Raw genomic sequence first — 27,832 nt, 5'->3', positions numbered from 1 at the left:
CATTATAATTTTATGTTCTGTTGTCATGAACATGACGATCATTAATCTGATTTCATTAATGTTTTTTTTTTTCTAAATGCACATTTGATAAACAATTGCCCTGGAAAATCACTGGCCTAAAAAAAAAAAATATTTGTTTTTATGCAAGTAAGGCTGCACCAATTTTTACTCATTCTCATTTGCCGTAGTTGCTATAGAAATACAAAATAATCTAACATAATTTCCTTAAACGGTACAATACAATACAGAGTAAAAAAAATCCACTAATACGAAGCTAGAACAGTAACAACATGTAACAGTAATGTTCTGATAACGCTGGATTGTTTTAGTCTTTTAATCCTGTTAGTTTGTTAAGTTGTTAAGGTGAAATTTCAAAATAATTATTATTATGTATGAACATTTCTGTATTCTTTACGCTGTATTACAGATTTCTGTAACTGTCATTTTGAACTAATTACTTTGTTCAGATTGATGTGGTTTTTTTTATTGTTTTGTTTTGTTTTGTTTTGTTTTTTTATTCTAGGATCTTTAAGTTTTTCAGCTAGTGTTTTAGATCAATTCTAAATTAAACTCAATTTATAATTTTTAAACATTTTTATATCATATGATCAATTTAAATTTGTTCAAATATTTCACAAATATTTGGCCAAATAAATCTTGCAGGTGTTTATGTCAAAATCGATAGATTTACAATATGTCCACATTTCTTAAATAAATATACATTTTTCTTCTTATTTTTGTAAATGTATATAATAGCTTATGAATCCTAAATTTGAAACCATTTCCCAGCCACTGATTCGTGTCAATCATTCCATAAAAGATTTATATATAAATATTTATAATTTATACTTAAAAAAAAAAACAGAAAAAAATGGGGAAAACACAAAACAGGTTTCTATGCAAATATAGAAATGTAAAATGAATGTAAACATCACTGAAAACAAAGCATCACTGTGGGAAATGAATAAAAATTCATTTCAACCATTTTTAGATTTTATGATAAAATTATACAGCTCATTGTTTTAAATGTGATGCTCAAGGAAGCAACATAATGTTCACCCAATATTGTTTATTTCATACAAACACTCCAGAGCTAGTGGTAATGTTTATTTTACCCCTGGCAGTAAAATTATAGTGTCTTTAATTATTAAATGCATTTGAATACTAAACTTTCTTAACTAATGTTAGTTGAAAATGTTAGATACCATTTTTTATAAGTATTTGACAGCCCTCGCCAATAGAGTTCATTTTTCATTAGAAGTATTTCATACAGTTGACATTTTCAAAAAAAAAAAAAATGTATAATGTATGTAAAAGTCAGATTATGACCTTTTGTGGAACAATGCAGAATTTTTCTATTACAACACATCTAAGAATTGATGACTTTTCTTATGGCGAATGTACGTTTGGCCTAAACCTGTACTTTTGATGACGTACCTGTCATTTTCCTTATGTGGGTGTACGTGTCTGTCTATAAACGTGTGTCCCAGAGGAAGAGACGCCAGCGCTATCATAGAGGATCTACTGGTCAAACATAAGCTGGCACCAGCGAGACGCACACTATCACCCTGACAGGCGCCACTCCACCCCACTCCCCCTCGCTCCCTCTCTCCTGGTCTAGGTCAGTAACCTCTCTGTCTCTCTCTAGTATATCCACTAGTACTGATACGCACGTTTCACACCCTTTAATCCATCACTTGAAGCGTATGTTTGTCTCTGTTTCTTGTTTTGATTCGATTCATCGCCCTTCACCACACCTCCAATACTACAGTATGTCCTACAACTAACAAAACAACTAAGCATGACTGTTGGTATTAACTGGTCAGATCTGGTCAGAAAAAGCCCAAAACAGACTGGGTTGTTATGAAACCAGGTCAGAAGGCATGCTTATTTGTAAAATTACAGGAAATCATTTGTCGCTCGCAGTTTCCATTCATGCAACTGGGGTTACTCAATTACTTTTGTGCACTCTCTGCTGCCAATTAAACGCTATATCATTTAACAGTATTTATTTGTTTATTTATTCAAATGAAGTCAAAATGTGTACAATTTTAAACAGGATTAGGCCCTATGGGTTGTAGCTTTTATTAACTATTACAAAAGGGTAATTGGTCAATCTCTATTGTGCATGTCAGTATATTGAAGTTAGAATTACAGACCTGTTTTTGGGTCAAAGTTAAAAAACGATCCTTACTCCTTACTCCTTACTCCTTACTCCAATCCTTACTCATGCTAAGGGCCCAAATTACAAGGGCCCAAACTACATGGCCACATAATCCAACAAATCTCAAACTCCACTGTCAACCAATCTACGTGTTCCAAACCACTCGGTCAATCAGAAAAACTATGCAATATTTTTTTAGATCATGAGTGTAAAAGCTAAGCATAAATCAATTCCTGTTCCCAGTGTCCAAAAACATCAATTATGCTCAAACCAGACCAAACTGCCAACCTGTACAATACCCTTGGCCCAAAACTCAATTATTTCTGTAAAACATTAAACCCTGTTCCAAAGCCATAATTAATAGTAAGCTTAATACATAGTCAACAAACGTACCTTGTACAACACTCTTGGTCCATAAAACAGCCCTGTTCCACATGGCAAGGTCAACCAGGTAACCTTGTAAAGGGCCAACCAGTCAAAGATCTAAGGTCAAACTATAATCCATAAACAAGCCACAAACTAAACAGCCAATCAAACCATGTTTGGAAAACCATCCTTGTTCCAAACACCAGCATTCATGCAGTCACAAAAGCTTGGTCAAAAAGCCAATCACATCTCAAACCACAGGGTAAAATGCCAGTTCTGCCCTAAGAACATTCAACGGTGCTACAAAGCCATACAAACATTCTAAAAAGCCTCAAACACCATAGTCAATAAAACAACTATATGAAAAAAACTTAGATAAAAAAGCTAACCTTCTTCCAGACTACACCATGAACTGGACCTTGTCTCAATGGCCATGCAACCTATACGGCCAACTTTGACTCAAATCTTTGATTCAATCAGTCAACTACATCCCAAACCTTTGTTCCAGCTTATTCAGTCAAACATTGTTCCAAACCATGATGTCAATCAGCCAAGATAGCCCTAATTTCATTGAAAAATATAAGTAGACCTTCACTGCATTGCCAATCTGCTCAAAAAAGCCAGAGCCTATTCCTGCTCTCCAGCCCTGTGGCAGCCAAGCAATGTGTGAAGCAATGGCCTTCCTCTCATCCTCAGGTATGCTGGCTGTGTACTGTGTATCTCCCTGCAACACATCACTTCCTGTTCCAGACCACTTGTTTATTTGGTTAAGAGTGAAATTGCTACTTCTTTATTTGAGCATAGTGGAAGGAAAGCAGCAATGTGCAGTGATTACCGAAGCCCTGGATGAGAGGTGTCAAGGTATAATGGGATGAACCTGTATGAATAAATAAAAGCAGCAAGCAGTCTAGCTGTATTCATCCATAGAAAACCATCCGCACAAGCAGCACACACAGAAAGCCAGGCAACATCCACTATAGAAGTGTTTATAAAGTGTAAAAGTCAAGAGAATGCGAATAAAAGGAAGTGAAACAGTTTGTCAACAAGTTTGAGTTCTAACAAAGGTTAAAATGAGGACAGTGGTAAGAAAGCTACAAAAGATTTTGATTAAACACATATAAAAATTTCCTGACAGATGTATTCCTGTTTTTTTGGTCAGCATATAAAAATGTTTACTCAGTTTTCTCCCTGTTTTTTTTATAAAAATGAATTTTGCTGTTGGTTCGTTTGGTGCAGTTTGTTGTGGTGAGAAAACAGCAATCGCACTTGGGTGGGGACCAAAATCTGATCATGGTGGTTTTGATTAATGCTCCCTTGGTTTGATCCTGAATCAATTCTACCGAGAACCGAAAATGCCACGTGTTTTGGGTTGTTGGTGACATTTTTCTTTAGATGCACTGATTGAGCCAAATTGCGCACATCAAGCACATAGCTGTAGCGCTGCAGAAATCTTCTGGAAATTTGGACCGACAAATCAAAAGGGAAAATTAACAACGGATGCAATGCCGAAACGTGTTAAAACCGGTTAATTATGCAATTATCTTGTTATCTAGATGCTTTGTTTTCTGAATTAGCTAATTGCAAGTATCGGAGAAAAAAACAGCCAAACAAACAAGAAAACAAACAAAGTAGAAAATAAAATAAAAGTGTCGTATTTTGCTCAGATTCAGACCTGGCAACCAGTCTACGAGGTGTGAAAGCAGCCTATGAAATCTGGTTTATCACTCATCTGTACTCCATTGCTTATTTGAAAAAGAGGTTTCTGTAAAAGCATTCATTTATTCAGGATTGTTCTGTCTGGAAACATATAACTAGGTTTTGTCTGGTGTAACAGTTCCCACAGATGTGTACACACTGCCATAGAAGCAGTGTAAAGTTATTGCTTTTGGGAAAAAAAAAAAACAAGTAGACTAAACAATTATTTTTCTCAGCATGTAGCTGAGAGTTTAACGCTACGTTTCCCCGGGGCTGTGTGTTCATCATGGTTATAAGAAGCTCAGTCTTGTGCAGAATTATGGAAGGCTATTTAGATAGCCTTAAATTCACATGTTTTGGTGTGGAGAAAGCCGTGGATGTTCGGTACTGTATGTTGAATCAATGCTAGGTTAAGCCTAAAAAAATTGGCTTAAAAATCTGTTTTTGTAAAAATGTTCAAACACATCTGAGGAAAATGTTGATATTCCCGATAGGTTTATTACATTTCCATTGATACTACGTCCTTACATTGTCATATAATCGGCTTTATATCTATATTTAAACTATATTAGCTAGCTTATGCTTGGCCTTTCTATGAAAAAAAGCAAAAATGAAAAAAATATCCACAATCACAACAAATCAAATATTATTTCTGTTTGATTTAATTTAAAAATGTCGAAATGCTAATAATAAAATAACCAAAGTTTACTCAGAATGTCTTTTAAGGAGCGTAAAAACACACCACAAAACGAGTTTCATAAGTTCCTCGACTTTTTAAAAACCATATTATGTGTAATCTCTGTGCTTGACAGGAAACACCAGAGATAGACCAGAGCTAAAGGTTATGTTCTTGCGGTAATCCTGCGGCAGGCGGTAAACACTTACAGAAAGGCCCAGTGTGGGTTCAGAGATCAGTCAAACAAAGCGGCGGACACACAGACGCCTGAATGTGCTTGTCTATATGTGGTAGTCTGTCTGACTTGTGGCTGTCAGACAAGAGCTATAAAAAAAAAAAAAAAAAAAACAGGGCTCAAGAAGGAAAGTGAAAGTTAGACAGTGTTGAATAAAGGCAGCACAAGCTGATTGAAGCAAAAAAAAAAGCAACACAGACTAGAGAAGACAGCTAGACAGGTGTATGAGATGAACAATGAGCTGAGACATGACAGAGCAGATTTATGACACGCAGAAGTCTTGCTCCTTCTATTCAGACTGCTAACGTCGGATCGCAGCGGGCACTTTTAGCTGCAGCCGTCTGCGTCGAGACTCCCATCTCTCCCTGATGTCGTTTCATTTAGGGTTTATTACCAACAAGCCTCTTCCTGCAGCAGCACGTAAAGATAATTTATAAGCAGAGCCACAATCTATAAGGTATCTCTTGAGAAAAAGGCAATAGCAATAAATAGTGTTCGCTAATTCAAAGATTTTGTGGTTTTTAATAACAACAGAGAGGTTCAATAAAGCTGATGGTAAAAAGCCGGTGTCACTGAATCCATACACATTGCATGTGTGCTCTAAAGTTTTTCTGCAACATAATTGAGCCCCTTAATTTAATTAATAATATTAGAAATCATATGATAGAAATCAATCTTCAACTGGGTTAAAAAAGTAAAGACTGTTTGTGTGTTTTTTTTTTTTTTTTTGGCTACGTTACTATTACTTTCTTAGCCAATGAAGATATCTTAAACAAAGGAAAAGTTAATATTTAAAATATTTTGTGAAATCTTGTGAAATTTATAACAAATATTAGACCATTAAGCATATTTCTTGACATATTTACACATTTCCAGTTTACATGTATCTTTAGTCCTTTTAGCAAATAAAAAAAAATAATAATGAACAAATAAAAGTGTAAAATTCTATAAAAAGTGCAAAATTTAAATAATAATAAGAAGAAAAATAAGAATAATGCTTGATATAAGGCAAATAATAATAACAGATTCAAGCTTGAAATAAAAAATAAAATAAAAATAAATACAATAACTGAAAAATAGAATATCTAATAAAAGAAAATATTCAATGAATTTACTATATTCATTCATTCATTCATTCATTCATTCATTCATTCATTCATTCGTTTTCTACTGCTTATCCGAACTTCTCGGGTCACGGAGAGCCTGTGACTATCTCAGGCATCATCGGGCATCGAGGCAGGATACACCCTGGACGAAGTGCCAACCCATCGCAGGGCACACACACTCTCATTCACTCACACACTACAGACAATTTTCCAGAGATGCCAATCAACCTACCATGCATGTCTTTGGACCGGGGGAGGAAACCGGAGTACCCGGAGGAAACCCCCGAGGCACGGGGAAAACATGCAAACTCCACACACACAAGGTGGAACCCTCAACCCTGGAGGTGTGAGGCGAACGTGCTAACCACTAAGCCACCGTGCCCCCTACTATATATACATATATATATATATAATATAGCATTTTTTAGCATTGACTTCCTTTAAAGCCAGGTCTGTTATTTTTCCAGCTCAAATGCTCAAGTGATCGTTGGTAGTTGACATAACTGTGCCCAGAAGGCAACTAACATAATTTCTTTAATGAGATACTCTGAGACCTACGAAGCATGTTTTATTAAAACAGCTGTTTCCCATAGTTACAACTGCCCCCTAATACACACACACCCACACACCCACACACCCGCACACACACACGCACACACGCACACACGCACACACACACGCACATACGCACACACACACACACACACACACACACACACACACACACACACACACACACACACACACACACACGTCTCTGTGCTGTTCATTTTGTTTTATTGCTTTATTATTGCTCGCTTCAAGGCCACTAGTTCAGGAGATTTGAAAATCTTCTTGTAAAACAGACAAAAAATACAAAACAGAACAGACGATATATAATTCAATAAGTTAGATTCATGCTAGTGGTTCCTGCGGTAGAGAGTCTAAATCGTGAGACTGCTAAGCTCTGGGCTCGGATTAGATTCGGTCCTGCTTGGAAGTCTGCTAATGGAATGCAAATAAAAATGCAGCAGCTAAAACTAGAATTTGTAAGTGTGTACCAGCTGGTACTGATCCAATTTATTTCATTTGTGCTACAATGCATATATTCAGGCTGAGATTTTACCTGATACCTGAGGTGAGTTTTTAGGCTAGTGATGAGCTTAGGATGGAAATCATAATCCCGACTGAGCTACTAGATATGTGTGTGCGGTGGGAAGGGGTGGGGTTCTTAAGAAAGAAAAAAAAGAACATTGACAGTCAATTTAAAAACAAACCAAACAAACAAACAAACAAACAAACAAACAAAAAAACAGATTATATGTTCCATATCCAACAGTGTATTATTTGTCCAGAATTGAATAAACTTAATGCTTAAATAAGATTTATATCATATCATTTAACTTTATTTTTTATACATCTTTCAATCTTATTATTATTACTACCAGTTACTCGTTAGGTTTAATGTTTCATCTTCGATCCTTAACTCGGATAACTACGTTTTTCTGTGTATCTTCTCCACATATTTGTGAGGGATTCATTTGAGTTCTCGAGATCTCTCCCAGCTGTAAAAATCAATCCCTCCAGGATTTCACAATGAAATTAAACGCAAACTCTACAATATTCTAAGGTGATTACAATTTTTCACAATTACTCTACATTTTCCACAGGTTCTGGCGGAAAGAAATAAATAAACACAAAAAACCTATGCCCATTATTCACAGGATAGACTCTGGATCCATTGTGATCCTAACCAGGATAAATTCTTTACTAAAAATGATGAATGAATGAAGAGAATTATTAAAAAAAAAAAAGAGGGAAAGAAAACATCTTCCAATTCTTAATTTCATAACTTTTTGACGTCAGAGGTGACAAGAAGAGTTTAGCCAAAAATAAAATTCAGCATCTGACGTTTCTGTGTCTTAAGTTAGCTTTTTTCATTTTTAGCACCACACATCTGAGTCTATTGCGGATAACAAGCATCGGATGCTTATAGCCTCAAGCTTACGATCATGCAAACAGCAAGCGTAATCTTCAAAATACAGACTATTTCGAAGGACAGATCGTAATCAGTAATACTATTTGTACATAAACAGTTTGATAAAATAGCAGAATAAAAAAATAAATGAGAAAATCTAGTGTGCAAATCAACTGGAACAATAATATCATCTGAATCACTTCCACCCTACTGTTCTGGGGTAAAAAGAAACCATTTTTTTGTCCAGAATTGTTCTTTAAACATCTCAGCATGTGTGTAAAGCTGCTTTGGCTGATACTGCAGAAGTAAAATTACAAAATAAAACAGATTGCCTGAAGGCTTGTCGGTGGAGAGTAATGTAACAGATCCCTCAGTTGTAAACTGCATTTTCACACATGAAATGTGCGAGCTTTTAGCGACAAATTCAGCCTGTTTAGCCCATTAAGGTGCGAGAGTGAGTTTCATTACACATGGATCGTTATCCATCACCGACTCCATGCCCTTTCAGATGGCTACGTGCAGCTGTTTTTGCTTTACGCCTAACACAAAATTTACTGCTAAAGACTCATTTATCATGTTTATGATCTCCATCTACTACGTTTGCGTGTGATGACCATGGAAATAAACATCTACATATTTCCTTATCCTGACAAAAGAACATCCAGAAAAATCCAATTACTGCAAATTTTCACTAAATAATCTTGCTAATCTTGCTAATCTAAAGGCAGCTGTTCATTTCTACAATAAACACCACCCCAAGACGTTTTCCCTTCCTGTCAGCAGAGGTCACAATCTGCTCAGATCTATCATGATCTTTAACACAATTTATTGTTCTCTCCCTCTTTTTATGCACTCTATATAATCCTACCATCAAATGCTATCACAATTATAGTAAATACGAGTTTCCGACTAGGAAGTTACACATGAACGACCCCTCGGGTCGTAATTACGGCAATTTCTGAGATCAGAGTGTTTCCAAGATGGGCAGAATCTTCTTGAGAAACTTTATGAATAATAGATTTAAAAAAAAAGAGAAATTATTCAACCAGTTAGCACTGGCGGTTTTAGCCGTATGCATTTATGTAGATCAGTTGTACATGGGCTGAGTTAAATACCTATGAATGAAGCTAGAGTTATCCATTTTCCAACAAGAAAGCATGTAAACACCACATGCTAGGATAATTCTGATGGCAAATAAAGGCAGCGTTTTCAGTAGTGCTTGTTCTTTTGACTACTTTTTGGATTTATTCTCTGGTTCTGTTGTTTGTTGTATGTTTACAGACTTCCGCCTGCCTTGCCAGTTTTTTTTAATTTGTTGGCTTTTTTTTGTTGTTTTTTTTGGCTGATGTCTTGATACTGTCAATAAAACCTCCATTAATATGTATCCTGAACCTCCTCCAGAGTCCGTTGTATTATTCATCGATATTTCTTAGTGAAATGAAACTTCTAAAGCTGTACAATTTGCCCTTTCAGAGACATGACTAAAAAAAAATTTAATTAGTTGGACCTGGAAACAGGAAAAAATTTGTATTGTATTATTGTATTATTTTATTGCATAACTGTTATATATAAAGTTACACTTACTATAATATAACTATGTAAAAACATTACCTCACGTTTCTGCCATTAATCTTTGAGGTCAAATTTAAGAAAAGTAAATTTTGTTGTTCTTTTTTTTAGTTGCAGTGAATTGAGATGAGCTCAAGAAATTTGCGCACAGAAATGAATGATGGCTCGGTTGTAGTGAAGTCCAAATAATACAGAATTATTTTTACTGACATTACCTACTGAATAAATTAAATGTGAGCGAATTAACAAAAAAGCAAACAGAAGCAGATTAAATAGCAAAAAGCGAACAAAAACAAAAAGCGAATGGTTATATAAAAAAAAAGTTTCAAAAGTGGTAAAAAGGTTAATCTGACAGAAAGAAATAACAAAGTTCTCACAGAAAAGCTTAATAAATAGCAAGAATAAACTAAGGCAGGTGTCCAGGTTTTACAGCACTTTCATTTCATACTCTTTCCAGAGTATCGCTCTGGAGCACCATCCTGTTCCTCGTTCAGTTCGTGTTAAAATCTGGCACATAAAAAAATCGTCCTTTATTTGTTGAAGTAAGAATCTCCGCAGTCCGCAGTCTCAATGTGATGGCACGTCTGTGAAATCTGCTTCGGCTCGGAGCTGCTGTAGCTCCGCTTGAAGCGAAGCGTTCTCATTTTTCAGTTCCTCCACCTGAAACCAGCAGGTTTAAATGAATTCAGAAGTCAGACAGAAGTTTAATCCAGAAAACTACAGATTTTTGTAGTTAGAACTTTATTCCTGCTAATAAAGCGCTAGTTTGCATCAGAGTTATGCTAGCAGCGAGTTAATTCACTGTCAAATAGTTCAACACACGGTGTTCAGCTTAAAAAATACAGATATCTCTCTTAACAGGTATTTTCTTGATTCGTTGCAGTTTTACGGCCAATCTTTCTGTGAAGCACATAGCTGGCTTAGCGCTGTTAGCTCATCTTTATGCTAGCATTTCAGTTTGCATATCTTCCTCTCTCGCTGTCATGCTGACAAAGTTTCTACACAGCTATGATTTCATGATTTCTCCCCTGACAGATTTTTCTACAAGTGTTATTTTTTCCTCAAGTGTCAGTGAGAATCTTATCATAAATACCAAAGTAGCTTGACTAGCGCTCAAATTACCGTTAGGCTAATGATAATTACACTAAGCTGAACATATGGTGTGCAATAAAATAGTCTAGAATGTAAAGTCATAAACATAAGCATAATCTGTGTTTCATTTTTACATATTTCCCTGCTAAACATCAGCATCAGCATAACTATAATGTTATTACTAAGAAATGACTATGGAAGGATAAAAGGGTCAAAACAATCTGAATTTAAAACGTACAAATCTGAATTTTTTTTTTTTAAGAATTTATACATCTAGAAATTGTAGCCTGTAAAGCCTGTCTGAGTTAGAAATCACATTTTATAACAATATGAAATTCAGTTTTGTAAAATTAGATTCTTCAGATTTAAAAAAAAACTCAGATTGTAGTGACAGATTTCCTGTTTAATAAATGATTTGGAGGGAAAAAAAATTCACACAATTTTAAATAAAGCAGTTAATTTCTAAAAAGCAGTTGATTTTAAAAGTATTTAAAATTTCATTTTGAAATTGGGGGAAAATAATTTTAAGTCATTGTTTTATTTCCTTTTAGTTCTAGCATATTTTTGTGCATCATGTAGAAGCGAATTCAAGTTACAATGCTAGTTAAATTCAAACTTTACATTAGACTTTTGGTTCCTGTATCTCATTAATATGAAAGGAAAGGGGCAAGGTAACAGGTTATCTTTTGTCTCTTTGTGCCATTTGTCCCGTTCTTTAAGGTGGCCATTTGATTCAAGGTCCGAGTCAAGAAGGAATGCCAAGCATTAGAAGTGAACTCGTTTCTATGTTAATGAAGGGGTCTGAGAAAGACTGTTATGTTAATGATATTAAGGGTGAAAATCAGGGATCTGGTGTGGGGGCTGTTACATCCTTTCATGTTTTGATTGGGCAGAAATGTGATTTGTGATTTATGTGATTTAATTTAATCTACAAACATTAATATGCACGGATTTCGTCTTCACGTTGTATCTATACCCAGAAACTTGGGGACAAACGCCAATCTGGGTATTTACAGTATATAATCATTTACCTGTGCATTTATTAAAATATAGTGAGCTCTTATAAAAAAATAATGATGCAAATGCTAGAAAGTGAGCATCTTGACAGAATTAAATTTAATGGAAAACACAAAAAAGGTGATATTTAAAATCTTTACTGAACTATTCCTTTAAATTGAAAAGCTGCAAACTTCCCAGATGGCATTTTAATCAAATCCTAGATGTGATTTTTTTTGGACTGGCATGACCTCATTACTCTGGTCACACTGCAACTAAAAACAACTGTAAAAATATGTGTTGCATGGAGATGATGTTCAGTGAAGGAGTGTAATTATCACAGACTTAGAAGAGATCCACCCTCGTGAGATTAATTACGCTACATAACGCTTCACGCACTCTTCGCTCCGTTTCTGAATTATTGCTTTTATATATATATATATATATGTGTGTGTGTGTATGGCACTCTATTATTTTCCGCTTTCTTTATGTAGTCCTTTTTCAAAATGTCATGATCTTGGCGAAGCGGGTTTTTTTTGGCAGGGCCGAGCTCGTAGCAGGCGGCCTTACCTGCTGTCGGAGGATATCGTTGTCCATCTGGACTCTCTTCACTTCTTGTAGACTCTCGTGGAGTCCACAGTTGGTCTGCCGCAGCTCCTGGATGTAATCGCAAGCCTTGGACAGGATACCGCCTTTACTCTGAGACAGAAAGTGAGGAAATTAGGACTAATTTCGCTTATAACAACACTTCAATCATACACTCTTCTTAAAGGCAGTTATAGGAATAATAATCAACAACAAGATGATCTTTAATTCCTCTTTTACTGCAGCAGTTTTTTTTTTAATTGCAATTGTATTACATAATGAAAAACAAATTGTATGTTTGAGCCATTTATAGTTACATTTAGTCTTGTGGAACATTATAGAAACTATAAATGCATTTCTTTTCTTTTCTTTCCTCTTGAATGTAACAAGACAAAAAAGCAGCTTGTCATGTTACAAAGCAACCAGTAAGAACAATTTCTCTGCCTCCTGACTGCAAAACATTTACAGTTTTATCTCTTTCTAATAAAATGTTCTGACACCTGAGACTCCTTCCAAAAGTGTTAACATTAAATAAACATCTCCTTATGTTTAGCTATAGCATATCATAACCATTCTATATTTATGTTGGCTTTTATGCTACTGGAATTATTTGTCTTAGCCAACGTTTTATTAATTGCTACTCCTCCTAGAGCTTTCGAGCCACATGCACCAAATTCGGATATGTTGTAGATCCTGGCCTGAAGTTTGTTGCTATTACTTTATTACTTTCTTTTTTACTCTATTACTTTCTATCTAAGCGATCCACTTACCGGTACTTCCGGTACCGGGTCTCAAAATGGCCCTTTTTCCCATAGACTCCCATTATAAATTTTGGAGGTTTATAACTCGGCAAGCTTTCGAACAATCTACACTATCGAACATCTAACATGGTGTACCGACTGGCCTTTCGGTTGTGCAACAGTCCCGCCCCCAAAATATGCAAAATCAAAAAACTTTTCCCAACATGGACATGTGACATACAGTATGAAAACACTGGTCACGTCACGTGACGTCACGTGAAAAAAAATGAGCACAACATGGACATGTGTCATATCAAAACACTCAGCCCAATGTGGGGAACTTCCTCAAGAGTATTCGGAATGACATCACATGCTCGTCTCCAATTACCTCTAAAAAGCTTTCTGTCCACTTGCCTCCAAAAGTAACACTGACCCTTATGTCCATTCGCCTTCAAAAAGCACCAGCCTTTGTGAATAGTTTGCCAAAACCAACATCAAATCTAGTTTATTTTGGGGGTTTTTTCACACAAAAAAAGACTATTAACAGTGCTGTGTTTTTAAGAAAAATTACATTCTTTTTTTGTTTTAAATAAGTTTAATCAAATGTAAGTTAATTAATCCAAACACACAAACTGTCTTATATATTTGTCTTTTTTTTTGTTTTTATGTTTCCATTTTTTTTTGTTTTTATGTTTCCATTTTTTTTTGTCTTTTAAATACTTTTGTATATAAAATACTGAAGTCTTAATACACTTACTCCTAATGACATTGTTAGCTATTGTTTTAATATATATACCGTTTCCTTAACAAATGGAATTTTTTTTTTACACTTCTCCACCTTTAAATGTCAGGAGGCTACACACTGTGAATTTCAATGTTCAAAATTAATGTTCCTCATCAAGCTCGCTAAGGCAAATAATAATGCCGATTTTATGACACGGCTGCCCCAAATACCGTTCCACACGATTGTTCAGCTACGCCGTGTTCTTGGATGTTTACAGACGATACAGTGAGTCGAGGGAGTCAAACTGTGAGTGACGTCACTGAAGAACTGGATGCGGTTCAAGACAGATATTTACTGCAAACACACCAGAGCGAGACGAGACTGATATCCCGTTAGGTGTTAGCTACACCTGTGTGGAAAAGAAAGCATGTATAATACCTATTGGAATGACAGGAATGACTAAAACTCCTCACCGCTCCGGTTTTAGTGCTGTCCATACTGCAATCTGGGATGATTGTAGACAGCATCACGATCCAGTTGTTGATCTTGTCTCTCCTCCGTCGCTCGACTGCGTAGTGTAAAGTTCAGAACAAGCTGTAAGGAAAAACTGACTCTGTGCTTTAGTACAGATCTAAGAATCCTATGTGTATCACATACAGTACATGATCTTTCGCATGGTATCTTTAATGTGTATTGTTTACCTAGAGAGTGTTTATTGGGTACCCTTAAAACTTTAAAGTAATCCATCATTTTAAACCTTAAATCTTTATTACATGTAAATTATATACAAATGAAATATTTGAACATTTGCGGCTTTTGGCAGATGGCCTTATCCAGAGCAACTTACATTTTATCTCATTTTAAACAGCTGAGCAGTTGTGGGTTAAGGGCCTTGATCAGGGGCCCAGCAGTGGTAGCTTGGTGGACTCGGACTCATGACCTTCTGATTGGTAATCCAACACCTTAACCTCTAAGCTACCATTTACATCATTTACATTTATCCAGACATTTTTCCATCATTTACACCCTTATCCAGAGTGACTTACTTTTTTATTTCAATTCATACAACTGAGCAATTGAGAGTTAAGGGCCTTGCTCAGGGGCCCAACAGTGGCAGTTTGGTGGACCTGGGATTTGAAATTATGACCTTTTGAAGAGTTGTCCAACACCTTAACCAGTAAGCTACCACATCCCCATATGTGTAGTACACAAAAGATAACAACACCACTACGGGGACAAGGTATTCTTTTTTTTTCTGAAAAATTCAGGAAGCTGTAGCATCAACAAGAAAAAATATTATTATTATTATTATTATTATTATTATTATTATTATTATTATTATTATTATTATTCCTTTGAGCTTTATACCAGTCATATCGGCTTACAAACCATCAATACAGTCATAGCAGATGGAGTTAATGTACAGTTAAAGCTCACATCCAAAAAATCTGACACCTAAATTCTTTTTCTCACATTATTCGGAATGTCCTTCACAGGCTTAGGGGGTGGGCGGCTGTTTGTGGAGGAGCAAAAAAAAAAAAACAATTCCTGGAGTTAAAAAAGTTAACTGGAGTAATTTTTTTCATTTGTTTTTGTTTTGGAACATCACACACATTATACGATGTGAATTTTCATGGTGATAAATGGCAGCGATTTTGCAAAACGGGCCCCAAAAATGGTTTTCAAATTGGTGCAATCCATTGAGAAGAAAGCAAAGAGGCCTGGGAAGACCCACAGTTTTATTAGAGAAGATTTAGAGAAGACAGACTTTATTAGAGAGGGGAATGAGGTAAAATGCACATGAAATACATTTTCCCCATCCAAACATTATCGTAAATCAGCTTCCAGAAATCTGGAGGACGTTTGTTTGAGCGATACCTTTCTTAGAAAGGGTTACGTTCGTATTGGGGATTTGGATGTATTGATTTAATTGTTCCTCAGCTTCAAGTTCACTGGTTTGCGAGCGCTACTTACTGTAACGATCCGATCGCTCAAGTGCGACTAGGAATCGTATAGAACAAAATCACTCGAGTTTTACTTTTAAAATACTCACTCACTCACTCACTCACTCACTCACTCACTCACTCACTCACTCACTCACTCACTCACTCACTCACTCACTCACTCACTCACTCACTCACTCACTCACTCACTCACTCACTCACTCACTCACTCACTCACTCACTCACTCACTCACTCACTCACTCACTCTCTACCGCTTATCCGAACTACCTCGGGTCACGGGGAGCCTGTGCCTATCTCAGGCATCATCGGGCATCGAGGCAGGATACACCCTGGACGGAGTGCCAACCCATCACAGGACACACACACACTCTCATTCACTCACACACTCACACACTACAGACAATTTTCCAGAGATGCCAATCAACCTACCATGCATGTCTTTGGACCGGGGGAGGAAACCGGAGTACCCGGAGGAAACCCCCGAGGCACGGGGAGAACATGCAAACTCCACACATACAAGGCGGAGGCGGGAATCGAACCCCACCATGCCCCCTTTTAAAATACTGTTACTGTTATTCTCACCTTGAATGAACATGTCCCTTTGGTCATATTATTTTCAGTCTTTTCTTGGGGTACCATCACTTTTGTCTAGGCCTGTTTCATGAGTTTGTTTTTTTAAATAATTCCGTTGAAGCATGGTTGAAAAGCAATATCTGACTTTCATTGGTTAACATTCATAGAATTTTTATTTATTATTACTTTTTTCAGATTAAAAGTTTTTTTAATGTGACCATTGTGAGTTTTTCTTTCATCGACCAAAGGGTACCGACGATTTTGTCCACGTGTGTACTGCACCTGGCGTCTATTTTTAATTATCCCATAAAAAAATTCAGAAAACAGAAACCTCTTCACTCTGAATTGTCTTGATTATTGATTGTCTCAGGCAGCACCTCCAGGAGTTTGCGATTTTCCAGTCACGGAATTTAACACATTTTAGGCAGATGAATAACTTAAAAAAAAAACTCCTTAAGTTGCATCACCACACAAAAAAATACAAGAAAATCAAGCAAAATCCTAAATTTTGGTGGCAACAATTACAAAAAAGAAACCGTGAAATCCTGTGAGGGGAAATTGCTAAAGGTGTTAAATTACGCCTAGATTAATGGCAATTTATGGCAGTTAAGCGCTCTGGATAAGCCACTAATGTGTTGATTGACAGCTGATGCTTTTTAATTCTTCACCATTAGTGATTATATTATATTATGGGGCAAGTCGTGACCTAATGGTTAGAGAGTCTGAATCGTAATCCTAAAGGTTGTGGGTTCGAGTCTCGGGCTGGCCACGACTGAGGTGCCCTTGAGCAAGGCACTGAACCCCCCAACTGCTCCCCGGGCGCCGCAGCATAAATGGCTGCCCACTGCTCCGGGTGTGTATTCACTGCTGTGTGTGTGTGTGTTCACTGCTGTGTGTGTGCACTTTGGATGGGTCAAATGCAGAGAACGAATTCTGAGTATGGGTCACCATACTTAGCCGTATGTCACTTTAGAAATTAGAAATTAGAAAATTAATTAGAAATTACTAGAAATAAGACAATTAGGACATTTAGGCGGAAAAGATCATGTCTGTGGTAATCATCTGTACACTGGTGCGTTGGTTCATTTAAACAACCCAGGACTATCCCTTTAAGATGGTGACATAAATTCAACGAGGATGCGGTAAACAGCATTGGAATGCAGTGTTTTGATAAAAGAAGAAAAACTCACTAAAAAAACCCTTTGCTCAATCTCTAGCGCTCTCTAGTGGTGGACTGATGGTATTGAGACTTCAAAAGCACTTTTAACCCCCTGAAGCTTTCAAGATCGGGCTCATATTTGGTGGAATGCTCCAAAAATGATAACCGAGTATATCTGCAGCATTAAAAAATAGTAAACACACACTCTCTCTCTCACCCTCGTTGTGTTGCGCCTTCCTACGTTGGTCTCTCGGCGTTCGCAGCCCCTCCGTCTTCCTGCAGAAATGACAGGGAAGGATGACAAAATTTCAACTGTGACCTTTTCTTCATCTGGATGCACACAGTAGCACATGTTTATACTGAATGAAAGAAAGCAGAATGCAAAGCCCTGAGCTGTTCAGGCACAGCTCAGTGCTTACTGAGAGCTTCAGAAAAGCCCACCCTCTGCTCTGGGGCCAACAAGGGTGTCGACTTTAAAGCGGTGACGGATATGAAGGCTTTATGAGACATCAGAGGGAACCATCCATATGCAGACCGGCATGGCAGCCTTGACAACGGCTTCGCATCCAAACGAGCAAAAATATCTCGTTGCCCTTTTGTGTCAGCCGAATCGTCCCGTAATAAACTGCAGTGCCCGAGGCTCAGATTGGTTCTAATGACACGAGTGTTCTCAGCGTGCAATCTTTTCTCAGGTACGCTTTAATTAAATCGAGGTGTGGACAGGAACAAGGACAAGGGTGCCGGAGAAAAAGGTGACGACATGGACGTAAAAACATTTTGATATCAGAGATGTTTCGTGGTTCGATAGGTAAAGGGCAGCGACGTCCGTTGTAGTTTTAGCAGCGACAGAAGTGAAATCCAGACCTGAGACAAATGCAGAGGTGTTAATACCAAACTACAAGAAGGAAACTAGAAAGGGCATGATGGTAAATGTCACCTAAAGTCATATTTTCATATGAAACACAGCAGATATTCTCTGTCTTGGTAAAACTTTTTTTTTTAGCGTTAGCTTTTTTAACGGCATTATTAACGTTCCGTATTTTCCAGATTCCGTCCTAATCGGAAAGCTAGATTCCTGGTAAAAAAAAAAAATTCCCTTTCTGAATATGATATAAATGAATTAATTTTGAAGCTTGTTTTAATTAAAAGTATAGAGCACAAAGCAGCTAAATCAGTTTGAGGCTCTTATTTTATGATTTTTCTTTTTATTTGCTTGTAATTATTTTTATTTGTGTGAAATTGTGACTTACACAACTTAATTAAATCAATCAATTAATTGATTAATTAAATTTTTTTTTATTAATTTCTTTATTTATTTACTATCATAAAAGTGTGCAAACAAGCCGTTCAGGTTCCGATATGAGGATTTCTCTGCGCTTCATGCCAAGTGATGAGACTCTGAGTGATAAATAACGAGAACAAATGGAGTGAAATTTACATCTAAATTTGTGTCTGATTGATGAAATGAAGGCAGCTGGTGATAACAGAGTCAGACCGGATTAGACTCTTTGATTCTGACTCAGTTTACTGTAGATTGTTTTTATGTTGAATTGATTGATCGGGTGTTACGAGGGTTTAAACCTTCAGGCTGTAATATATGACGATCCGGAGTGACAGCGGGTGTTTATACGTGTTCGTCGAGGCGATAACTACAGTAACTATCACTCGAGCTACGATTAAACACAACTGTTCTTTTATTCATGATCGTTTTATACCAAGACGTGGAAGAAGAGCCACCCGTTATAGCTGTGTATTTAATTCTACAGTACAAAACCTTTCTGTTTGATAAACCGTCTCGATGCGTACGGCTTTGTTACAGCGGTGCAAAAGTTTGGGCTCCCGAGAAAAGAATGCCGTTGATACCAAGAAGATATTTATGACCCAAATAATACGAAAGCTTAAACGATGTATTTTAAAATAGTCCTGGTAAAAAAAAAAAAGGCTCTTTATGAATGTGAATTCTAAATATTAATTATTTAATTTAGAATTTTTATCTAAGGAAAACATACAGCACGAGACAGATAAATCAGTTTTAAGCTCTTATTTTATGAATTTTTATTTGCTTATAATTATTTTTATTTGTGCGAATTATTAAATAGATGTAAAGGGGAAAAAATGACAACTACAACTACAACTACTCTTTCTTTCTTTCTTTCTATCATACAATCTGTTCTTTCTTTCTTTCTTTAGAAAAAATAGAGTGCAGGTGATCAGGGTCATATGAAAGTTGGTGGTTATAGGAAAATAATCAACAACTGTTTTCTGTAACTCAAAAAAAATATTCAATTGATTCATTGTTTTTTTTTTTCCTGCACTTACAATAGTCCTTACAACTTTGTGCATGTTGCTTGGCTTGTATTTCCTAATTCATTGGTCACTTTGGATAAAAGCATCTGCTTAATTAACAAATAAAAATGGAAAGCTGAGCTTCTGAGCTGCTGAGATTCGGAGCTTCTATTCCCGACCCAAAATAAACATTATTTATCACACCACACAAGGAAGTGTTTTATTCCATTTTTTAAAAATGGAATAAAGACACGTACTTTACTCTTTATATTATGTTAAATAATGTGGAATGTACATGAAAGAAAGTGAAATATGAAATGGGAGTGTTATCGCTTCCATTATATAAACATCGTATCTTATATAAATATCTTTCCTTCACCAGCATCTCTTCACTTAAAGTTCACGAAAAATGCAGCTTAGCTTCCAACGTTACCTCCTGAGAGTCAGTCAGTCACTCCTGAGAGTAAAAAAGGCGTGGCCTATGGGTCTGTCATTCTGAGTAAAAGAGGCGTGGCCTATGGGTCTGTCATTCTGAGTAAAAGAGGCGTGGCCTATGGGTCTGTCATTCTGAGTAAAAGAGGCATGGCCTATGGGTCTATTATTCTTAGTACAAAAAGGCGTGGCCTATGGGTCTATTATTCTTAGTACAAAAAGGCGTGGCCTATGGGTCTATTATTCTTAGTACAAAAAGGCGTGGCCTATGGGTCTATTATTCTTAGTACAAAAAGGCGTGGCCTATGGGTCTGTCATTCTGAATAAAATAGGCGTGGCTTATGGGTCGGTCATTCTGAGTAAAATAGGCGTGGCTTATGGGTCTGTCATTCTGAGTAAAATAGGCGTGGCTTATGGGTCTGTCATTCTGAGTAAAAGAGTTGTGGCCTATGGGTCTGTCATTCTGAGTAAAAGAGGCCTGGCCTATGGGTCTGTCACTCCAATTTAAAAAAGAGGCGTGGCCTATGGGTCTGTCATTCTGAGTAAAAGAGGCATAGTAAAGACTATGGGTCTGTCATTCTGAGTGAAAGAGGCGTGGCCTATGAATCTGTCAAGTAAAGGAAGCATTTAAGTCAGAGTGAAAGAGGCTTGCAACGTCACCTTCTGCATCTTTAAGACTTTTCCAAGGTGGAAGAACAGGGGCTTTTCACACTGGTAATAGTTATATGTTGTTTACAGTAAGTGCTACGTACTTACTAATAGATTTTGGAGAGGCAAGAGATGCCCCCTGTGTGGCAGATACTCACGATGCATATGGATGAGTGTGGGGAGATATGGTACATGGTCCACCTGGCTGAAGAACCTCCGGTGTGGTCATCACATAGAACTGACCTGAGAGAGAGAGAGAGAGAGAGAGAGAGAGAGAGAGAGAGAGAGAGAAGGAGAGAGCAATTATAAAATCCTGTCGTATGTTACGCCTGACAAATCCTTTGTTTCTTTGTTAATGCATATACAAATACATAACTAATAGCAAAAAAATATTCTTCAGAGAAAGATAGCCGGAGAACATAAATCAGAACTGTGAGTCTGACGCCAAAAATGTTTGCAAAAAAGTGCTGCTTGGTGCTTTTTATGGTTCAGGTCCGGCAACAAGATTAAAGTACTTTGCAAGCTGTGTAAGAGCGAGCTCGTATATCATTCCACTATTTCTAATTTAAGGACCCACATGCAGTCCGTTCAACCCCAAAAGAGTTCTCGAGGGCGCAGCTTTAAAACTGCCTCTGCTGGCATCCTCACATCCGGATATAAAACACAGGATTTACTGCAGCGATGGAGGAAGAAATCACACACACACTAAAAAACGCTAAGAGGTATATTCAAACTTTGGGCCTAAAACTTAGTAAATATCTTTATAATGTATGTGATGGATTCTTCCTTTAAGGGTCTATTAAAAGTTCTGTGCTTTAAGACTGTTTTGATTTGCATAAGCCTACAGCTGTTTTTTTACATTCTGTCATGTTTTTCTGTACTTGCTTTTAATTTCTCTTGGCAGAAGCGTATCACACCGTCTATCTCACCTGCTGTGTGAGAGCGTGTGGTTTCGGCCGGATGAACTGAAACTCCAGCGGCTGTCGCATCACTTACAGCAGTCGGTGGGACGTAGGAGAAGCGTGCCTCGCCTCCGATAGTCTCTGCCGCGGTACTGCCTCTATTACTGAAGGGACTCTGTATCACAGCCTAACGTTCAAACACACAATGCTTTTACTTCTCAACCTTGAGCTGACCTGCACGAAGCAGCTGAACTTCACAGAGATGTTGTTTATTGTATCCACATGCAGTGTAACTACTGTAGATCTTCTGAATCAGTAATGTTTTTGTGAGAGATAAAGACATAAGGTCGGTTCTAGTATAGAAAGTCTTTGGATCTGTCATAGTTAAAGAGTTATGGCCTCATTGAAAGTGAAAAGAAGTAAAAGAGGCGTGGCCTATGGATCAGTCAGTCCCAGTGAAAAAGGCATGGCCTATAGATCTAACAGTATGAGTCAAAGAAGCATTATAGATCTGTCACTTTAAGTGAAAGAGGCGTGGCCTGTGGATGTCACTCCAAGCAAAAGAGGCGTGGCCTATGAATGTCACTCCAAGCAAAAGAGGTGTGGCCTATGGATATGTCACTCCAAGCAAAAGAGGTGTGGCCTATGGATATGTCACTCCAAGCAAAAGAAGCGTGGCCTATGGATATGTCACTCCAAGCAACAGAGGCATGGCCTATGGATATGTCACTCCAAGCAAAAGAGGTGTGGCCTATGGATATGTCACTCTAAGCAAAAGAGAAAAAGAGACAAAAAGAGAGTAAAAAGAGGCGTGGCCTAAGGATCTGTCAGTCTGAATAGGAGAGGCATGGTCTATGGATCTGTCAGTCTGATTAAAAAAGGCGTGGCCTATGGATCTGTCACTCCAAGTAAAACAGACATGGCCTATGGAACTGTCAGTCCAAGTGAAAGAGGTGTGGCCCATGGATCTGTCATTCACGGTAAAATCGGCGTGGCCTATGGATCTGTCAGTCCTAGTGAAAGAGGCATGATTCTGAATCTGTTAGTCCCTGTGAAAAGAGTCAACTGATTCTGTACCTGTTTGGCTCCAGCAAATGAAGCAGACGAGACCACGCCCACTGCCCCTCCCACCAGCGGCTGATTAGTCAAATGAACAACCTGATAGGTTAGCTGAGAAAAAAGGAAGTGCATTTATTACCTCATTTGTGTGTAAAGGTGTGCTTAGCAAAAAAAAACAGATTGTTTACAAACTAAACACTTTAGTCACATTTTTGAGAAATGTAGCACGCAAACTCGAACCATTTCACCCATAACAAAAAAGAAACATTTTGGACTGGGAGAGAGTGAGTGTGTAACATGATGCTCGCTTCACCATTCAATAAAGATCTTAATGCAGAATCTCAGCTCAGCAAGAGAATGCTGTTTAACTGAAACCAAGTACAAGTGATGTCATGGGTTTGGATGTGGGCTCATCTTATCACCATGACAAGCTGTTAAAATATATCTGGAGTAAGCGAAATGGGATTTAAAAAAAAAAAAAATAACATTGATCATGAACTGAGAGTTACTGGCAGATGTAATGGACAAAATGGGAGCTACATAATTAAGATAAAAGGTAAAAGCTATTAAAAAAAATGTATTGATGTTGAAGGATTTGACTTTGGATGGTAAAATATGCTTCATAACTGTCATATTATATTCACATCATGCATCAGGGATAATAAAATTATCCAGATTTTTTTTTAAGAAATGGAAAAGCACATGGCTTCCATCTTTCCATCAGCAAATATGATATATTCCGACATTCCTAAGGAACGCACCTCAGGAATGTCGGCAAGAAAGCCGACGATTTCCAAAGACGATCGGCATTAACAAGCCTCTCCTGAGTGCAACACTGTGCGTCTCTCGGCGCGGTCAGCAGTCATGTAGTAATCTAATCTATGGCTGAATAACAGTACTAACTGTTCACTCTAAAGAATAAGTGTCCTACACGAGCCCCCCACCCCCCAACCTCCATCATAACATCATGTGACTTTTTTAACTGAATGACATGTGACCTGGGCTCAGTTCCAGTCTCAGTGAGGAAATACAGTCACATGACTGTCTGCAATAACTACAACAACAAACTGCAAGCTTCTCTACAGCATCCGTTCAGGCTTTTACTTGTTTATAACGCGTCTTATGAGCTTTGTTACATGTTTTCTATCAGCTCCATTTATGAAGCCTTTATACGATGGATAGAGTTAGAGATCGAGATGTTGCTTAGCATAAAATACCTGACACTTTTTGAAGTCGAATAATCAAACTACTGTATAAAGCAATATCTGCTGTCAAAGGCGCTATACAAACTGTTTCAAATTGAACCGCATCATTTAAAGCAAGTGTGTTTCCTTGTCATTACTCTGTGAGAGTCGCCTTTCATTTCTTTGTTTCATTATCCTCTAGAGCAGAACTAGGACGTCTAGTACTGATGCGCTCTCTCCCTGCTGATTGATTGACTTCGAGGTAACTGGAGAACCAATGCACGACTTTAAGGAAGAAAAAAAAAGAAAGATAAATAAGCCTACCTGTGTGCTGCCGCTGCTGTCTGGGAGAAACTGATACTGGATGCTCTGGTCAGTGAAAGCTGAAGTGTGAGGAAATGAAGCTGTTTCAGCTCCTCGTGAAGCATCTGTATCAGAAGGATAAGATGAGTAATTTAGATCAGATTAGAGGAAAATGTGAGAAAAATGTAGAAGGGGAAATGTTTAAATCCCATGACTGCCATAGGATGAAGCCTAAGCGGGAGTTTTTTTCTCTTTTATTTCTTTTATCTACTTTCTACAAAATTCTACCGACATTTTAAATAATGACGACTAATAATAATGTGTTTAGTAAAGTGTTATGTTTAGATATAGCAAAGAATATTTGACTAAACATTTACAAACATCACAAAAAAAAGTCAGTCTTTATATTTATTCATTCATTCATTTTCTACCGCTTATTCCAGTCTCAGTGAGGAACTTCTGGGGTCACGGGGAGCCTGTGCCTATCTCAGGCGTCATCGGGCATCGAGGCAGGATACACCCTGGACGGAGTGCCAACCCATCACAGGGCACACACACACTCTCATTCACTCACACACTACAGACAATTTTCCAGAGATGCCAATCAACCTACCATGCATGTCTTTGGACCAGGGGAGGAAACCGGAGTACCCGGAGGAAACCCCCGAGGCACGGGGAGAACATGCAAACTCCACACACACAAGGCGGAGGTGGGAATCGAACCCCCAACCCTGGAGGTGTGAGGCAAACGTGCTAACCACTAAGCCACCGTGCCCCCCCCCCCAGTCTTTATATTATATGTTAAAATTTTAAATAATTTCTTTAATTTTGGTAAACGAAGCTATTTACATCTTACGATTTCGACTTCTTTTTTACAGTTCGTATTAGGTTTACTCGTTCACCGCCTAACAATTTTACTATTATTGTTTATCTTGTTATTTACACCAATACATATACCTTCACATATAAATAAGAGATTTTCTTATACACCTTTTTATTTTACAGCTACCCAACTGAGAACACAGTGACTTCTTAACAATCCTATAATAATAATATACAATATTGTATGAAATAAAAAAAATGAAATTTCTCACATTCCAAAAGTTTTTTTTTTTTTATTACTACACTGAAAATAAATTCCTTTAATTTTTACCTCATCTTTTAAAATTCTTATTTTCTTAATTAATTTCAGAAGTATTTCTATTTATTAAACTATTTCTTCATCTTGTATATTACAGACACTGGCCTTAATTCTTTCCACATCCTGGCCACTTGCTTTAAAGCTGATACATATTATAATGAGCTTAATACAGGCATAAAAATAGTAATATAAAATATTAGTATATATTATTATATGTATTATTATTATTATAGAAATTATAAATAATAACATTTATAATTATAAAAAAAATAATTATTGTATTATATTATATTATATTATATTATATTATATTATATTATATTATATTATTATAGGAGCTCTAAATACCTTCAGTTGTCTGTAACATGTCTTTTTCTTGTTTCGGTTGCCTGCAAACCATTGAGAGAAAAAGTCATTAAAAAGGAAATATTATACTTTTAATCTGTACAAATATATCTTTATGATAGTTTCAGTAGTTTTATAAAACATAAAAAAAATACACAACAGGTTAAATAAATTAAACATATTACATGAATTAATGACACACCCGTGCTCATTTACATACTTTACTATATTTACAGACACGTTTTTACAATCACACTGATTTTTTTTTTAAATGAATTGTTACTGTAAAATGTCTGCTCCAAAGCTGTGAGTAAATACAGTAGTAAAATTATTATTATCTGAAATTATAATGATAAATTCTTTAAGCCCCGCCCACATTATAACGTCCCAGCTCATATCACACATGTTTATGTTTGTGTCTTTATGTCGCTGTAGACATTATTAGTATGAGTAAGACATTATTAGCAGGAAATGACATTATTTTATGATTATATTATTTACTGTAAAATAATTTCTCTCTTCAAGAATTCTACACACAACATTATAATTTCGGTTTGATCATATTTGCAAATGTATGTGTATCTAATTAGAGCCAGCATAATTTACATTAATAATGACTTCCATACATAGAAATAAATGATATTATATCATGAAATATCAAAAATTAAGTGGAAATGGCTGTACATATTATTATTATTATTATTAGTAGTAGTAGTAGTATTATTAGTATAATTAATATTGTTAGTATTATTATCGTTATTATTATTATTAGCATTATTATTGTTATAGTATTATTGAAAATTACGTATTATTATTATTATTATTATTATTATTATTATTATTATTATTATTAATTATTTATTTTTGTTATTTATTTTGAAACCTATTCGATGTAGTTTCTTGGCCATAAACTACAAACTCAACCTAACATTTCAGCAAGAATTAGAAGTTACAAAGCTGTTAAATAAGAAGCAGGTGCCTCTGTAATGCACTAATACTTCACCTCATCGAGGGGTCCAAAGTCTGCTGCAGTAAATCCATCTGCGTTTAACTTCACAAATCATCATGGAAATGTTGATCACGGGAACAAACACTCGGGTCATGTGAGAGTACGGACAAACACAGACAGGAGCTGTGGCTGTGGTTTAATCCGCATCCTGTTACATATTTAGTGCACTACGTTGAGCGCAGACGCTCTTATTCGGACGCTTATATTAGTGTCCTAGTGCAGGACGTGGAGCTCTGTTTGCATTCAGCCTGCGCATGACGTCACTCTTGTGCGTGTGTGTGTGTGTGTGTGTGTGTGTGTGTGTGTGTGTGTGTGTGTGTGTGTGTGTGTGTGTGTGTGTGTGTGTGTGTGTGTGTGTGTGTGTGTGTGTGTGTGTGTGTGTGTGTGTGTGTGTGTGTCACTATGGCGCGCATGCGCAATGTAAATACTAAACAGCTGAGAGTTTCTGTAACCCATGTTTTCCTAAATCTTTTCCTAAAGGTGTATTTTTATTGTACGTTTTTATTTATGCAATGCATCTGATTCGATCAGCACGTAAAAAAGAAAGGAATGGAAAATATTACCCTCCCTGTCCGTCCCATTATAATTTTATATACCAAGTAGATATAGTGTTAATGTTGTACACAGTATGTCTAAAAGTCTTTGGATAATTAAATTCAATTCAAATTTATTTGTTTGGCGCTTTTTACAATTGACATTGTCTCAAAGCAGCTTTACAGAACATAAAGATAAAACAAAAGTTTAATATAAAGAATAATATGAAGATTAATATAATACAAAAATTCAAGATTAATATTAGACTTATATTTAAATGTATTTGTATTTATCTCCAATGAGCAAGTCTGGGGTGACTGAGGTGACTGTGGTGAGGAAAAATTCCCTTGAATGGAAGAGAAAGAAACCTTGAGAGAAACCACACTC

General features: G+C 36.7%; 1 protein-coding gene and 1 long non-coding RNA gene across 2 annotated transcripts; one reads left to right on the top strand and one right to left on the bottom strand.

Annotated features, from left to right (window-relative positions):
* The first annotated feature begins 13 nt into the window (after positions 1-13).
* LOC125140248 lies at positions 14-21,652 on the top strand. The gene is made up of 3 exons (XR_007139534.1): positions 14-147; positions 1,491-1,621; positions 21,539-21,652. It is a non-coding gene; the product is annotated as an uncharacterized LOC125140248 (long non-coding RNA).
* Positions 7,001-27,068, bottom strand: LOC113647203 (upstream stimulatory factor 2). Its single transcript, XM_027153831.2, has 10 exons — positions 26,906-27,068; positions 25,906-25,946; positions 24,438-24,541; positions 22,948-23,040; positions 21,898-22,057; positions 21,127-21,211; positions 17,820-17,878; positions 14,379-14,473; positions 12,427-12,555; positions 7,001-10,428 (listed from the first exon to the last, which is right to left on the bottom strand). Exons 1-10 carry the CDS (start codon positions 26,941-26,943, stop codon positions 10,336-10,338), a joined length of 897 nt encoding a protein of 298 aa, XP_027009632.2. The 5' UTR covers positions 26,944-27,068; the 3' UTR covers positions 7,001-10,335.
* Positions 27,069-27,832: the final 764 nt, after the last annotated feature.

This window comes from Tachysurus fulvidraco, chromosome 25, assembly GCF_022655615.1.
Source record: "Tachysurus fulvidraco isolate hzauxx_2018 chromosome 25, HZAU_PFXX_2.0, whole genome shotgun sequence".
Classification (NCBI taxonomy): Eukaryota; Metazoa; Chordata; class Actinopteri; order Siluriformes; family Bagridae; genus Tachysurus; species Tachysurus fulvidraco.
This window is presented reverse-complemented; position numbering and strand designations above follow the sequence as displayed.